This window comes from Podarcis gaigeae (assembly GCF_964106915.1).
Source record: "Podarcis gaigeae genome assembly, chromosome: 11".
NCBI classification, from domain to species: domain Eukaryota; kingdom Metazoa; phylum Chordata; class Lepidosauria; order Squamata; family Lacertidae; genus Podarcis; species Podarcis gaigeae.
Window position 1 is genome coordinate 22,753,233 of NC_139687.1, and position 17,750 is coordinate 22,770,982.

General features: G+C 41.9%; 1 protein-coding gene across 1 annotated transcript; it reads right to left on the reverse strand.

The window, feature by feature from the left end:
* Window positions 1-825: 825 nt before the first annotated feature.
* Window positions 826-16,000, reverse strand: SLC25A46 (solute carrier family 25 member 46). Its single transcript, XM_083702422.1, has 8 exons — window positions 15,636-16,000; window positions 13,873-13,915; window positions 9,639-9,696; window positions 8,960-9,037; window positions 8,616-8,716; window positions 5,840-5,896; window positions 4,394-4,451; window positions 826-2,171 (listed from the first exon to the last, which is right to left on the reverse strand). The coding sequence occupies exons 1-8, from the start codon at window positions 15,871-15,873 to the stop codon at window positions 1,593-1,595; spliced, it is 1,212 nt and encodes a 403-aa protein (XP_083558548.1). The 5' UTR covers window positions 15,874-16,000; the 3' UTR covers window positions 826-1,592.
* Window positions 16,001-17,750: the final 1,750 nt, after the last annotated feature.

Below are 17,750 nucleotides of genomic sequence, written 5' to 3' on the forward strand. Positions count from 1 at the left end.
TTCTTCTTGGGTAATTTGTTTGCAGTATTTGCTTTGTTCTGCCAAACAGTCCAGATGCAGAACAGCTGAAGTTTTCCTCTGTCTTCCATCCTAATATCCAAGGGCTTAAGACACCCCCAAATGTTTGCTAACAGTGAGCAGAACAAATGCTTTCTTTCAGTGCTATTTTCATGTGTGTCACAACAGTTCAATGTTTATGCAACATTTGCTTTCTATTAAATAAGAACATTTATACATAGCCTATATTTGCACATTTACTAGATTCATACAGCTATACCAATTCTCTAATACCACTTGTTAATTTATGAGGTAAGCAGGAACTTTTCAGAACTTGTTTTCAGCATGCTAGTGAATTAGAAACATCCTTCTAAATACTTCTATTATCAAAGCAAAATAAAACATTTAATGATTGGAATTGGTTTTTAATAAAGCCAAAGTTTTAAGTTTAGTGGTGGTATATTATACTGACAAGCAACAGAGTGCTGCTCTACAACTACAACCACCTTTCCCAGAAGAATAATTAAGCAAAGATTAAAAAGCTGAAGTCATAAGTGGAGAGGACACTGATTGATAAGACAGGCAGACCACCAATTTCAGCCAAAATTCTTTAAAAAGAACTTCACGCTTTGGGGAGCAGGGGATGAGCAATGTTAAAAGGCAAGCTTTTTTAGTATACTAGAATCAGAATAATCTTTATTTATTATTACTAGCCAAAGCAATTAAATAAGATACTTTTGACTGGTATTTGAAAACATGATCTAATTAGGGCCATGACTGTGCTAACATAGAAAAAATAATAAAGCATATCTTGGGATAAGACATATCTTATTTAGAACACATTTATTTAAAATAAAATCCATCAGACTTCAATGGAATTTGTTTTCAAGTGTTCTTATGGTGTTTGCCTAGTAGTGGTCAGGCAATGTATTTATAAACTGCTTATAATATTTTAGAATCTTCACACTTTTCATTACCATTAGCCTCATTGTCACATTTGTAAATTAACAAGAATACGATGTGGAAAAACTGGAATAGCAACCGCTTCTACATTCACACTCGTAACCATAGCAATTTTAATCCTTGTTACAGCAGTTATATGGCAAAACCCTTCAGCAGAGTTGTCAAAGTTCATTGGTTTTTGAGAGCATTCAAATGTAGTCAAAATAATTCTACGGACAGAAGCAAAGGCACACAGTCCTCAGTGCAAGTCCCTTTGAGAAGTGACAAGACTTCAAGAACAAGATCACAGCTATCATTCATTTCAAATTGAGTTTGTGCAGGATTTATCAGCAATCGGAAAATCACACTCTACACAGCAGATACAGATTTACAAAAGATGTTGCAATAGTTTATTTACATTTCAATATTGAAAAGCCCTGGCCTGTATAGACTTCCATGCTTCATTTCTCTCTCTCTCGCTCTCTGATTAAGTCTTTCATAAAGGCCTGGGACAACGCACATCTATTTACACAGGAACATTCTAGGTGGCTGGCAAGGAGAAAACCATTACTGTAGATTCTAAACGCGCAGCTTTCACTTGCTGACCTACTGCCTGAATACGTGGACTTTTGAGTGGCCACACCCATCACCTTCTAAGAAACATTCTGGAGCAGCGTCGAGTAAAGAATTTTAGTGAACTGCAGAACAGCAACATGCAAGGTGTACTGTACAACTACAGCCCCAAACCCTTTGTAAAACCCCAATATTCCTTCTTCGCGCTTTATGGTATTGATACAGTCTCTCATTCCTTCGTACTGGGTATTGATGGGGAGGACTTCGTATCCCAGGTCCGTATTGTCAATGATGGTGCGTGTTCCTTGGATATGAAGACGGTGCAAAACTGTCTCCAGAGGGTAGAGCATCACATCAGCGCAAAGGCTGGCAGCAAAGCTGGCAATAAGTTCCGGGAAATAAGCATCCAGGATGCTTTGCACAGAACTCGAGTTCTCAGCTGGAAGGCTGGGGGAATTCTCTTTCTTGAGGAGGAGCAGGACTAACTTTTGAACAATGGAACTGATCACATAATGAAGAACTCCGTGTAGAACAGTCGGAAAGGCCAGGGCCAGGAGAGGGAGGAGCCGCTTGCTATGGGGCACTCCAAAGCCCATTGCTCTGCCTATGCCCTCTTTCAGACAATCCAAAATCCCAGGATTATCCCGAATGATTTCGCTCTGTAAAAAGAAAAGAAAAAGCACCACAGTGTTTCCAATGAATAAACGTCCAGAAGTTGTGACTTTTGCCATTTTTAAAATTTTGTTACTTATAAACAAATTATGCATTACCAGCTTCAGCAACAGGATCATAACCCACATTTGCAGGGATACTCTCAGCATAGTCTCCCTGCAGCAAGAGGCAGGTGTTGTGCAGTCAGATCTCCTTTATGAATATTTCTTGCCACTACAGTTTAGTGCAGTGGCAGGAGGCCCATTTTTCTGTACTAACACTTACCTTCCACCAGCACGCACCTTAGACGTGGTGGTTAAGATTTGGACCGACCTAACAAGTCTAGACACCGTTTACTTTCCCGCTGGAGCGGTACCTATTTATCTGACGTGCTTTCGAACTGCTAGGTTGGCAGGAGCAGGGACCGAGCAACGGGAGCGTTTCCGTGCACTGCTCTGGTTCGCCAGAAGCGGCTTAGTCATGCTGGCCCCATGACCCAGAAGCTATAAGCCGGCTCCCTCGGCCAATAAAGCGAGATGAGCGCTACAACCCCAGAGTCGGTCACGACTGGACCTAATGGTCAGGGGTCCTTTCACCTTTAACAAGTCTAGACAGCATCTTAAAAAGCAGAGACATCACCTTGGCAACAAAGGTCCATATAGTTAAAACTATGGTTTTCCCAGTAGTGATGTATGGAAGTGAGAGCTGGACCATAAAGAAGGCTGATCGCCGAAGAATTGATGCTTTTGAATTATGGTGCTGGAGGAGACCTTGAGAGTCCCATGGACTGCAAGAAGATCAAACCTCTCCATTCTTAAGGAGGTCAGCCCTGAGTGCTCACTGGAAGGACAGATCCTGAAGCTGAGGCAGTGCATAGCCACATTCCCTTATCTCACTCACATGTAAATATACAGATACACGCTAACCTCTCCATATGTGTATTGAACAGAGCAAATTAGATCCCAAACAATTTAGGTCATTGGAAACAGTATGAACAAGCGTTTCCTTGGAAACCTTTGGGGATTTGCCAATACGTCAGTAGGTGTTTCCAATTATATCCTTGCTAAATGGCAAAGGAAAGTAGTGGTTTGAAGCTATTCCCACCAAGCTGACATTACGCCTCTAAAAGATATCACACCCATTTTGGAAAAGGAAGGGAGGGAGGGGAGGGCTGTTCCTCCCACTAGCTTCCTTGAACTCTACTAGGCTGTATAAAACACAAACAGAAATTCACCAGTATTAATAATTTTAAAAATCCATGGTCAGGATCCCAAGAACCTGACAACTAGTCCTGTGCATCTAAAGATGCTATGGGCATTTATCAAACAACACCACACCACACCACACGAAGGGCTATTTTAAAAAACCAATAGGAGTTTTCCATGTGGCACAGGGGGCTGCAGAAAAGATAGAGCATGTAGAACAAGTTGCACAGTTCTTGGTGTCCTGAGCTCCGATCCTGATCACAAGCATTTCTCATGATACCAAGAGCCATTTCATTCCTCGTTTAAGAGAACGCCAAGCAGAAAGAAATAAGCATGCGCAGGTTTTTAATTTCACGTTGTAGTAACAGGGAAGGTGATTTTTCAAAATATGCAGGTGAAAACCTCAAAGGATGTTTTGGAAGCATGAGGACACACACAGAGAGCTGCACTACTGTGGTTAATTGAACACAGGAATGAACCAAATCAGCTGCTCAATTTCATCCTATATTCTTCAAACCCCCAAGCCAAAAAACTTTGAAGTAACAAGTGCACCACCAAGTGGCTTGGAATGGCACAAACTGAAAAGCAGTAAACTAGAAAATAAACTTACTGAGCAATGAAACGTGCATGCCCAATCAAATCTGACAGGTAGTTCAATACATTAAGAGAGTTTTCCTCACCATATAGTTCAGATGTCATTCCCTGCCCATTGATACAGCTTTTGGCACCTGCTAAAAACCTTTGTGTTGGATTTTCCAGATCCAAATAAAACCATTTAAAGAAATTAGCTGAAATCAGCTCTTGAGAGGTAGGAATTATTTGCTGTGAATTTAAAAATAACTAGTAATACAAAGCATGATATTGCTTGTATCAAATACTTTTAATAAAGCAGAATATCTCTTCTTCTAGGGGCAATGCAAATAAAGACAGAATAGCAAAGCTCAGGCCAGCTGATGCTAGGATACTTTGACCTCTGATTCCCCAAATACTGTTACCTGATAGCAGACAAAAAGCATGTAACTTACCTGTACTGTTTCAATCAGACTTGCAGAATAAAAAGGCATTGCTATCAAGCAAGTCAGCCTAGAGGAAAGCACAGACATTTATCATTTTGATAATGACATGGGTTTTTTTTGCTACAGTCAACAGTCCATCTAAACCAGGGGTCAGCAATTTTTTTCAGCACGGGGCTGGTCCATTGTCCCCTCAGACCTTGTGAGGGGCTGGAGTATATTTTGGAGAGAAAAAAGAAGAACAAATTCCTATGCCCCCAAAATAACTCAGAGATGCATTTTAAATAAAAGGACACATTCTACTCATGTAGAAACACGCTTATTCCCGGATCATCCGTGGGCCGGATTTAGAAGGCTATTGGGCCGGATCTGTCCCCCGGGCCTTAGTTTGCCTACCCATGATCTAAACTGAGGCTTTAATTTAAATCAGTTTAGCCCTGTTTCTAAGATTTAAATTATTTGGCTTAGGTGGGGGAAGGTGCTATTAAAATCCTCCTAACGGTAAGATGAATCCACATCCAAGATTAATTTAGTAGATATGGATTCTTAAGTGAAATACATTCTGGAGCCCCATTCGCAACCTGAGCAGAATGCAACCCGCGTCTGCGCAGGTCACGATTCGCCGCTTCTGTGCATGTGCACGATGTCATTTTGAGCGTCTGTGCATGCGTGAGCGGCGAACCCCGGAAATAACCTGTTCCGTTACTTCCAGGTCGCCATGGGACGCAACCTGGAAAGATTTAGCCTGAAGCAAACGCAACAAGAGATATGACTGTAGATCATATTCTACAAAACCATTGGTATGATATTTCTGTGCAAATTCATTAGTGGGAGTCTTACAGAAATGACAGTTCAATTCCAAAGGCTTCATTTCTAGACATTAATGCAGCAATCTCTTTAGATGTACTCCTTGGAGCAAGATGGAGACACATGATAAGACTTACATATATAAAGATTAGGTGATTTGAGAGTCCTAAAATTTAACTCAATTTGAAGTTGTAGATTCAGGTATGCTAATAATCTGCATACTATCCCTTCCTTTTTCCTGTAGGACTAATTGCAGTCATTAATAGTTGTCAACAGGTTTGCCATACTCACTGAGTCAATCACCATCTCCTACTACCCTCCTGAGAAAAACCCCACCCCACCCTCCCACTATATATTCTGGTGACTTCTGTTTCAGTGTATCTAAAGAAGTGTGCATGCACACAAACGCTTATACCAAGAACAAACTTAGTTGGTCTCTAAGGTGCTACTGGACAATTTTTAAACTTTTTATATATTTCAATTTGCAGTTGACACTTCAGATTGCTAAAAAAAAAGTTATTGCCATATTGCTGATTAATCTTTTTTTTCATATTTGCACTATTAAGTTGCTCTTGGTTCTTTTTTCAAGCAGTATTATAACATCCTTCTGTACTAAAAAAAATTGGGAGTAAATTTAACACATATACGTACCCTTTCAGCATAAGATGTCCTCCTATTTGCTTGGGACTCCACTTATATGAAAGTTCTCTACAAAAAAAAGTAGTGATTGGCAATAAATGGTTACTAACCAAAATTCAAGGCATAGATACCGGTCCCTCCTTTATATCTTATGGTGAAATGACTTGCACAACAGGCAACACCCAATAGCACCAGTCTGCTTGCGGAACAGACTTCTGCTCACGTGATGGAAATTCTTCTCCTCTCCTGCCGGCAGGCCTCCCTATGCAATGGCAAAAATCTGATCCAGAGAGTGCAGGGGTGAAGGGGAGATGGCCAAGTTGTTTGTGCAGGGTTGGATATTGCTCATAATCTACAGGTTTTCAGAGACACTGGTGCCTACATAGCTCTGCCTGTACAGTGCTATGGTATGCATTTCTACATCAAAGATTACACCGCATATAGGAAAGCCACTGCATGTACAGAACATTTCTCACCAAAGAAGAAAATCTTTAATAAAAATACATTAAAAAAAGAAGAAGAAAGGAACAGAAGAACCTGTTTCTGGGCCTTTTTCAAGTTGAACCACGAAAGGCTACAGAACTTAAGAACTTTATTAAATTTAAACTTTTGTAATATAGTGGTTTTGTTCCATAAGTAATTTTGAACAGTTGTTTTGAATGACACCAAAACTATTAATACAGATTTCATAGATTTTTAACACACTATCAGTGTTAGCACCAGGTACGATCTAAAGACAAGATGTGTAGATCCTTATAACTAGCTGGGCAACTGTGACGGGGGCGCAAGGGAAGGGAAGAAACAAAGACGCAAACCTCTGCAAGGATATTTCATTACCTATTAGTGGTAACAGGCATTTATACCTTTTTGAAGAGTTTTATAGTTTCCTACTGAGGATTCATTTAAATCCAATCTAGTAAATTAACAACTAGAACAGTGCAACGACTGCGTCTTATGGCTATCAGAATTTTTTAAAAATGCAAAGTTTTTATTGTATTGACTTATTTTCATTCATTTTGCAATAATCAGCATGTCAATGAGTCTTCCTTTACTAACTACTGGCTAGTTACATTTAAAATATTGCTTTATGTTCCTTGAGGTCATGCAGAGCCAAGTAGTGACTCTGCTATACAGCGAAGCTCACACTCTCAAATGCTTTACATAGTTTGCAATGCCAATTTCCATTCAGTAGCAAAAAGGCAGAAGACTTGGCTTTCTACTTTCGCTAAAAAACTACAATTACTTTACTTTGGGCTTGTTCCTGGATTTCAAAATGCTACTGCCAAGATAACAAGCTTACTCTTTGAATGACACATATAGTAATCAGCTTGGATCTACTTAACAGCTAAAACAGCTCATCTTAACTGGAAGAGACAATGGCCAACAGGGGGAAAAAACTACTAAGAAATGGTATCAGCTGCTCAAGGTCAAATAGTCTTCAATCTGGAAACATAGGGAGCATCTGATACTCTTGAGGTGTATTTAGCTTCCAATAGGAGAGGAAAGCAAGTGTTTAAAAAGAGCTAATTCACAGGAAGACTCAGTTACTGTTTATATAATTAACTCCCTACCAGAAATATATCCAGTTTCTTAAAGAGGTACACAGATCAGTTTGCAGTGCAATCCTAACCGTGCCTGTTCAAAAGTCAGTTCCACTAAATTCAGTGGAGCTTACTCTCAGGATTGGGACCAGATAATGGGTCTACTGAAGACATCATAGTCTAATTTTGCGGCTCTTCAGCAACCATCTTCTATAGGCCCCTATTTACTAATGGCAAACGTATTCCACAGCTTCCTGGCTGTTGATCTCATCCATGTCATCATGCTCATTTCCTTTCCTGCTCTTTATGCCACTCTTTTCAACAATGCCTTCTGTAATTCTACAAGGAGGTTCTACTATTATTCCAGGGATATTCCCAAGTATAAGTTATCATCACCTCTGGCCATTCAGATTTGCTATAATAGAAGAAGAAGAAGAAGAGAAGAGTTTGGATTTGATATCCCGCCTTTGACTCCCCTTAAGGAGTCTCAAAGCGGCTAACATTCTCCTTTCCCTTCCTCCCCCACAACAAACACTCTGTGAGGTGAGTGGGGCTGAGAGACTTCAGAGAAGTGTGACTAGCCCAAGGTCACCCAGCAGCTGCATGTGGAGGAGTGGAGACGCGAACCCAGTTCCCCAGATTACGAGACTACCGCTCTTAACCACTACACCACACTGGCTCTCTAATAGGACTAATTCAAGCCAGCTTTTATATGTTCTTGGAAACCTAAGACTTTAAACAGAATTGAAATGCCATGTTCTTGGCACAAAACAGGTAACTGAGTATATTCCGCTGCACAGTTCTACTAATGCAAACGTTGCAGCAATTGGTCAGACCTAAGGTGGATGGATGAAATCCATCGGTGCCTGTCCACTAGTAGAACAGATACTGTTGGCAAGAACTGTGTGCCTTCCAGAGGGTTGGAACAAATACTGCCTGGAGCAGAAAGGGGGTTGCTGAGGGAAGAGAGGAAGGAAAAGGCTCCTGTGTGAGTGGAAGTCCACTTGCATGACATTAAGAACATAAAAAGAGAGCTGCTTGATCAGGCCAGAGGCCCTTATAGTCCAACATGTCATTCTCGCAGTGGCCAGCCAGAGGCCTATCAGAAGCATGCAGGTGGGACCTGACTGCAGTGTCGCCCATTGAGTTTTAATTTAAACTGATGCAATCAATTTCTGAGACTATCCCAAAGAGACACGATGGACAAATACTGCTTTTACTTAACGTAAGAGAAAAGTGAGAATTACCTGGGCAAGGGTGTGAATTCACTGATGATGCCCTCTGCTCCAAGGGTTATGCCTTGAACAATGAAAGTGCTCCCCATTCCTTTCCAAAGAGCTCTGGGCCCCTGAAATTTAAAACGATAGCTTGAAGAAAATAGCTACATAATCTAACTCAGTATTTGATGTTTTCCTGCAACTAGTATTTCTATACAGTGACTTCTATGCGTATATGCATTCATTATCTGCCATATTTTTATACTGGCCAACTGCATTTGGGGGACGGGGCAGGAATCAGACTTAAAGTAGTATATAACTGGTAGTTATATTTAATTTCTCTTTAAACAAATCTGTAGACACCAAATACCTACCTGGGCCTTATTGATGCTATACATAATGTTGACAATTGTAAATGGAGTGAGATGATAATTCCTGGCATGGTAATTAACCTGCAAAAACAAACATACATGCATACAGTTACAAACATTTGTAACTGGTATAATTAACACGTTATAATAACATATTGCAATTGACTCCACAACACTATCTCAATTGTTTCCCTAAAGACTTACAGGATCACTCAAATACAATCCATGCTGAAGTGCTATCCAAATATCATATTTTAACTGCAACTTGAAGGAAGTGTCTAATCCAGGAGAGGGTAACATGTTGGACTGTAAATCCCATTATCCTTGCCCACTGGCAGGAGTTGGAGTCCACATTTGGAGAGCGACTAGTTAGCCAATCAAATCCAGTATTTTCTGTGACATTAAAATTAAATGGGCTGTATCCAAAGATAGTCATACATCAGATAGATCCATTGAAATTAGTGCATATGACAAATGTAGGCCCAATAATTTCATCAGGTCTACTGTGAATAGAACTTAGTTGCATTCAGCATAACACTAAAAGCACAAGCCTATCCATGTTTACTTGGCAGTAAATCCCATTTCTGTTCAATGGTGCTTACTCACAGAAGCATATGCTGAGGACTGCAGCCCAAGTGAGGCCAACAAGACACATTTGAGAGAGCAACTCACAACAACTTACCTGGCACTGTCGACGAAGAACAATGCAAGGATGAGCCAGCACATTTTCTGTAAACAAACTTTGGAAAAACAATTATGTTAAACACAGAAGTTTCTCCCACTTATTGCTATTTATTTCATTTATGAACCGCTTCCTATGAAGCTCTTCAAAGCAATTTCACAATACAATAAAACATACATGAAACAACTGCATATCTAAAAACCACTATGTATATAAAAAATAATTTCAAATTCAGTACAGATACCAACTGGGATAAAAATCACTACTTAGAAAGCTTGTCAAAAGAAGCAAGTCTTCAACAGATGTGGAAAAGACAATTGAGATGGTACACTAAACAAGTATTATTATATTGTTTTAGTAATCAACATAACTCTGAAGTGTTATTAAGTTACAAAATGTTATTAAAATAATTTAGTACTCTAAAGCAAGGTGGTTATCTACCTGAATAATTTGTATAATAGCAAGAACTAAAAAGATAAACTTTACAGAATATCTTGAAATCACTCAGATCTCATGAGGTTGGATGTAGACATGCCCTTTCATTCATGGAAGTGATTTTTTATCAGTGGCCTGATGGAGAAACAAGAGGAGATCTTTGCTAAATTTCCCTTCCTCCTCTAGTCCACAGTGCTATCTCCCATGGTGTTCTAGAGGGCCCCACAATCCTCTGAAATAGATTTTCAGGGGGCTATGGGAGACTGCAGGGCAAACCACGGAAAAGAGCCTCCCGCTTTCTACCAAAAGAAGGGTCAAGTTAGCAGAGTTCTGTTCCTGGCAAGTCTGGATCCAACCCTCCAAGTTCACTCACAGCTTTTTATAATTAGCGTCTATGAGCTGCCCAAGCAACTGAGACAACTTGTAACAACACTGATACAATAAGTCATGTATGATACTTAAGCAGAAATTTAAACAGCCTAAAACCTCATTTAAAGCATTCCATTGATAAAAACAGAAATAAAAATGTATGTGTCTGAATAATAATAATAATAATAATAATAATAATAATAATAATACTCCTTGCATCTGGCTGAGGTAATAGGCAAGGGGGAAGGAAAATAGTAAAGGCAGCAGCACACCCAACAGCAGCAATACGAGCAACAAAACAGAACTGCTAAACTATATAATTCTACCCAACGTCAGCAAAAACCTTTTGAAGGAAAGTTGTAAAAAGCTGGTGGAAGACAAATTAAAGGCATGGCTAGGCAGGCTTCCTTGGCAATTAATTCCACTGTGTGGAGCATGGATGGGAAAGGACTTTTCCCTTCATACATCTTTTCGGGGCAAAGGGCAAAGCATGCCTCTTTTTCCATTCCCAAGGTATGCTGAACTCAGGTTATTCAGGACTTTAGAAAAGATCACCATCACCTTGAATTGGGTCTAGAAGCAAATAGGCAGCAAATGCAAGCAAGTTACAGCTCTCTATATAGCCCGGTCTTATCAATAAGATGAGCCACAAAATTCTGCATTAGATTAAGCTTTCAATCCATTTCCACATCTCCGATGTGGTGCATATAGTTGCAGTAATTTAGACAGGAAGTTAACAGTGCTTGGATAGTGGTGGCCAGATCCTTATCTGAGAGGAAGGGCATGAGTTCACCAACTGAAGCTCATAAAAAGCTCTCCTTGCCACTGTTATCACCTGAACACCAAGCAGCACACCCTAACACATAGTTCTGCTGCTGTAGCAGCTATTTAGTACAGAAGCCAAATTGTAGAGCGAAGTCTTCACTATATTTACTATAAAGGTAAAGGGACCCCTGACCATTAGGTCCAATCGCGTACGACTCTGGGGTTGCAGTGCTCATCTTGCTTTATTGGCCGAGGGAGCCGGCGTTCAGCTTCCGGGTCATGTGGCCAGCATGACTAAGCTGCTTCTGGTGAATCAGAGCAGCGCACGGAAACGCCACTTACCTTCCCGCCGGAGTGGTACCTATTGATCTACTTGCACTTTGACGTGCTTTCGAACTGCTAGGTTGGCAGGAGCAGGGACCGAGCAACGGGAGCTCACCCCGTCGCGGGGATTCAAACCGCCGACCTTCTGATCGGCAAGTCCTAGACTCTGTGGTTTAACCCACAGTGCCACCCATGTCCCCAATATTTACTATGCAAAACCCAAATCTGACAGATACACGTGGCTTGAGCTTGGACCTAGAGAAGATTCTGAAGACGTGACACATTCATTTCCCATGCAGCCTGCAGCAGTTATGCAATAAGTTATAAAGAGGAAACAAACAAATAGGCAGGAAACATTTAAGGCCTGGAGAGCAGACATTTTACATTAGGATCCGTTGCCGAAGCTTCATCAGTCACCCTTGCCCCTGAGAAGAACCAAGACCTGCGGAATGCCTTGACCAGTAGGGATCAAAACATCTTGTGTTACCTGATGCTGGTTGCTAGGCAGCACACTTTAAGGGGGAGGGGCTACTCTCCCTTAAGGTAATAGTAGAATCTTCAAGGAGCAGCAGTTTAAACAGCCACAATGATAGTGGGCAAATGGAAAGGCCCACCTCAGAGTGCTTGGTTTGCCAAGCTTCGCCAAAGAGGGAATTCTCCCGGGTTTTATTCACCAAATAACCAAAAATCCCCATACAATGAAAGGATTCTGCATCACAGTTCTATCGGACCAATATACTGGGTCCTTTGTAACTGTGTTTCAAATGAATGATACTGTTCTTGTTTGTACAGAAAATTCTGGCTACTGTATTTAGAGCTATACCGCCAAAGAAATAGAGTTATATAACATTGCAACTTTCTGTCCTTGTGCTTCATACAGCTGTCAGGTTTAGTTATAGGGGAAGCACATGGGGAGCCAACTTGAGAGTCGTGGCAGAAAACTTATGCTAAATCCGTCTGAGTGCACCATAAAGCTCATTTGCAGGCCTATGGGGAGGTGGTGGCGGTGGCAGCAAATAACTCTTTTTTCTCACCCTCCATTGAATTGAGAAGGGCCAATTAAGCCCTAAGGTAGAGTCTCTGGAATGCAAACCAACAGCGGTTCACAACAATGCCTCTGCCAGATGCTTTGCTAATAAAAGTTGCTCACATTTGGTCTGACTTAGACACAGTCACTAGGGAGAATCTAAACCGCAAGCATCAGATTCAACTGCATGTCACTACTGCTTGGATCATTTTGTTCTACCTTTCCTGTAAAAGCAACTGGAACTCTGTCCATTAAAGTCTGTTGCTTGTGGAAAAGAAAGCCTTTAACGCTTCTTTTCAGGAAAGTGAGATTCCTCCAGTTCCGAACAAAGTCTTGTGGCACCTTAAAGACTAAGTTATAACTGTTTAATTTTTTGTGATCAGGCTACAAATTTGCTTCTGTACTCATTTCAATGCACTGGCTTTCATTTATAAAGCCTTACTGAAACCCTCATATGACAATTACTCTCCCCACCTCCTATATATGCCCACATGTGTGACATGAACAAGTTGTAAGGCTTTGCTTCCTTTATAAGAAGTGTAAATACAGTGGTGCCTCGCTAGACGAAAAGAATTCGTTCCGCGATTCTCTTCGTCTAGCGGGTTTTTCGTCTTGCAAAGCAAGCCCATTGACAGCTTAGCGGATTAGCGCTACAGCTGTCAAGTGGCTTCCAGCGATCAGCTGTTAAGCGGCTTATCAGCGGAACAGCTGATAAGCGGCTTAGCGGCTTAAGAAAAGGGCGAAAAAAACGAAAAAACCCCGCGGGGGGATGCAAGATTTTTTTCGTCTTGCGAAGCAACCCCATAGGGAAATTCGTTTTGTGAAGCGCCTCCAAAACGGAAAACCCTTTCGTCTAGCGGGTTTTTCGTCTTGCGAGGCGTTCGTCTTGCGGGGTACCACTGTATTGATAGCTCAGAATAGAGATGTTGTACTTCCAAGTTATGGAACTTTCTATCAGTACAGGTTAGGACAACTCCCCTATACATTTCTTCTTGTAAGAGCTGCAACACCTTTTTTAAGAAGTTACCTTTTGGCTGAACTCTTTCGATGGCTACTGAGTTTGATAACTGGATGTTTCTGATGTTGCCTTTGTATTACAGTATTTGTTACTTGCTTGTAAACCACTTTGGAAAGTATATAAATATTGTAATGAATACATTTTTGAAAGGTGGTAGAAAACTCTGCTTACGCTGAATGAAAATATTAAAGCATTTAGGTGCATATGCAACCATAACACACGTACAGAGATATGGATTGGGAAAAGTGGTTTTGTGTTTATTAAAAATGCTATGAATTACATAATTGTGATATTACCTTGCCAGGCCAATCCCAAAGCCTGCAAATCTATTCAACTGTTCTGAAAGACAGAAAAACAACACAAACAACTGTTAGTTTTAATCAGCTACACGACAAAACACAGGGAGAAGGACCCTATCCAAAATTTGCATTAGTCTGGTAAAGGCACAAATACACACATAGATATTTACAAAATATAATAAATCAATGTTTGCCTTAAATTTCTCAAGTAAGCTAATATAATTTGTTCTAAAAAGTTAAGGTAAAGGACCCCCGGCAGTTAAGTCCAGTCACGAATGACTCTGGGGTTGCAGCACTCATCTCGCTTTACTGGGCAACAGAGCCGACAGTTGTCTGCAGACAGTTTTTCCGGGTCATGTGGCCAGCATGACTAAGCCGCTTCTGGCAAAACCAGAGCAGCACATGGAAACATCATTTACCTTCCCGCCGGAGTGATACTTTGACGTGCTTTTGAACTGCTAGGTTGGCAGGAGCTAGGACCAAGCAACGGGAGCTCACCCCGTTATGGGGATACGAACTGCTGACCTTCCAATCGGCAAGCCCTAGGCTCAGTGGTTTACACTGCGCCACCCACGTCCCTATAATTTGTTCTAGTCTATGACAAATTTGGGGCATACATTTGCTTAATTACAACTCTCACTGAGCCATGATCATTATTTGGTGACCTTGGGCCAACATTTCCTGGTTGGAGACATAGAGATATAAATAGACCTAGCATCATAGGGTCAACACTGCTGGACAGCTGCCAAGACCACAGTACCTTTACCCAGTTTCCCAAACAGAAAGGTGTCAATAAGCAAGAAGCAGCAGCAACAACAGCCTCTTCTTACAACTACCACTTGCCTAGTTCTTTGTGGTTGCACCACTAAGAGGTGTGGGATGAGTGATTATGCAAAGACTTCAGAGCATCTACCTCCTCATCTCGCTTATTGTCACTCTCACTCTAGGCTGTGTGACAACAAATATTGGGCCTACAGGGGACAAACCACAGGTGGGCCCAACCCCCACTGCTGCATCACCCAGAGGAAAAGTATAGGTAAGTAAGTGGACTAGCTGCTTTTCTGAGCAGCATTTGAGTGGGGTGGAGAATATATTGTTATAGATTACTAATGTTTTCCTAACAGGCACTATTTTTTCTAGAGAGTAAAAGGAACACGTACCACTCAAGAAAAGAAAAAACTGGTTCTAGTGAGACTGGCTTGCAAAAATTGGGTAAAGAGAAGAGATTGTACATCATGAGCTCTTATTGAACAACAGGTTAGGAAAACACTTGCTCTAGGACTCACACTGATTGCTTTAAAAACTCCAAATCGAAATACAGTATGAACCAACCGTAAGGAGGAAGAAAATGAAAAAGCATACAGCACTAAGCATTCCTCTGGCTCATCACGCTAGGAAGAGCCTCACTTGCAATCCAGCACCCTCGGAACAGTCCGAACTCCAAAGAATGCAGAGCACCAAATTGTTGCGGGTCCAAAATTTGCCAGGAAGAAGAGAATTCTGTTTCTACGACAGGCGGGGGGGAAAAACCACGTATAGGAACGTCCAGGAGCATAAGAATCTGCACGTTGGCCTTTGCAACCGTGGCCTTTTGCAAGCAGAAAAGGCGATTTTTGGGGGGTGGGGTGGGGACGGACATCCAGCGTGGGAAGCAAGAATATATGCGACCCACGGAAGATGCTGGGCGCTCCTGGGCCCCTTGGTTTTGGGGCCCAAGGCCCGTCTAACCGGCGTGTGCCTCTCCTCCTCCTTATACGTACCGGACCCGGCGGCCACGCTCCCCGCGTAAGAGTCCTCGTTGAAGCCCGCTGCCCCCAGCGGGGTCCCTGCCGCGAACTGCGGGGTCTTCTCCCCCCAGTGGAGGTTGCGGCTGCCGGGGATGTCCGGCGGGGTGCTGACCCAGTGGCCGAGGTCCGGCTTGGCCACGAAGCCCCCCGGCTCCTCTCGGCCGCCCCGGTAGCCCAGGCCGTCGAAGCCTTCGGGGCGCCGCGGATGCATCGGGCCACAAGCGAGGAGAGAGCCGGGAGACCCAGGAACGTCAAGAGGTTTTGACAGCAATAACAAGGAAGACCTCGCTGCTACGCCCTCAAGTTCCCCCCTCAGGCTTCACTTCCGGTGCTAACCGGAAGCAAACCCCGCCGCCCTGAAGCATACTCGTCTCCATGGCGGGTCACGTGACGCGGGCGGGTTCCCGCCCCTAAGCCTGATATTATTGAGGGGCGTGGCTCGTTCTGCCAGCCCCGCTTCCTTGCTAACCTAGAGATAAGAAAAATATAGAGCGGTTCGTTGTCCCTATATTCTCTATATTTACTGGGAAAAGCTGTTTTTAAATCCACCGGACAATATTAGGACCAACCAAAATATTTTTTATTATTTATTTATTTAATTTGTATACCGTCCAAACCCACAGGTCTCACCTGCTGGAAATGTAAAGAAAAAAGAAGGTACCTTTTACCATACGTGGCATTAGTGTAAGGTAGTAAAAGCATTCTGAAAAATGATATATAATGAATTGGGGGGGAATGTTTAAAATAACTTTTGTTTTTTTAAAAAAAGAAGCCTTTTTGTTAGGAATTGTAGGTACCGATATCCCAAAGGAGCAGACGTTTTATATATGCGACAACAGCCACATGGATGCTACTAGCCCAGAGATGGAAAGAAGAAAGAGTCCCTAACAGATAGGTAGCCGTGTTGGTCTGCCATAGTCAAAACAAAAAAATTCGGATTTTTTTTGTTTTGAGTCCCTAACAGAGAGGAATGGCAAAGCAAGCTGTTAGACTACACTGAAATGGCAAAACTGACTGGAAAACTCAGGAACCAAGAAGACAAAAACTTCAAGAAAGAATGGGGGAAATTTATAATTTATTTAGGAGACCACTGTAAGCAGATGAAAACATTAGCAGGATTCTAATAACACTTGTCATGTAACAAACACTATGGACAATATGGACGGATACAAAATATAGATTATGAAATAATATGCAGTTGAAAATGTTGACAATAGGACCCATGAAGGGGATGATGGGAAGTCTCAAGATTCAAAGAAATCTCTATGTATGGATATGCATTTGATATTGTTATAACTCTACAAATAAAAACGATTCCCAAAAAATAAAAAATAAATCCACAGGTCTCAGGGCTGTTACAACATAAAATCACAATATGAAAACAGCATCAACAAGACCTGCACCAGCAGTTGGTACTTCCAGGAGGCTAGAGCAGAGACTTGTCACCATTGCCCTCCCTGACATTTGGTGGTAACACTCAAAATGGACCATGGGAGGGAGGCAAGGAGGGAGCACAACTTGACCAGCACAAGATTTGCTGGATCCTGATCTTCCCCTGCTGATGTGTGACATGAAGGTAATCGTCCTGATCCACCCAGGCCACACTGCTACAGCAGCCTAGGAGTTGTATGGGGAAAAGGCATTTTTCCTGCCCCATACTTTTTGCCCTGGTTGGCATGAGAAATGGAGCTTTGGGTGTAGAGTGAACAACACCATTAAGCCCTGCTGCTTTGTGTGTCAGTGAAAGAGTCAACTGAAGCCAAATTGTGTAGTTTTTGGTTGGAGGGCAGTTAACCTTAAAAACACTATGTCACTGTTCAGGTGGTAGAAAATAATCTTCCCCTGGTTGTAGATTCCACCCTGAATGGCTAACTATGATATCTTCCAGGCTCAGAAGAAGAAAGAAGTTCAGAAGGCTGGCCATGTTAGTTTGTGTTATGTACTGAAGTTCTCACCCTGGGCCAGCAGGGGGATACTGTAGATAGTTTTGTGCAAATGAAGGATTGAAAGTGACATTCAGTGATTGGATAGTTTTAGAAAGTTGCTACAGTAACGTTGTACTGGAGCTCTTTATAAGCAGGCTGACTG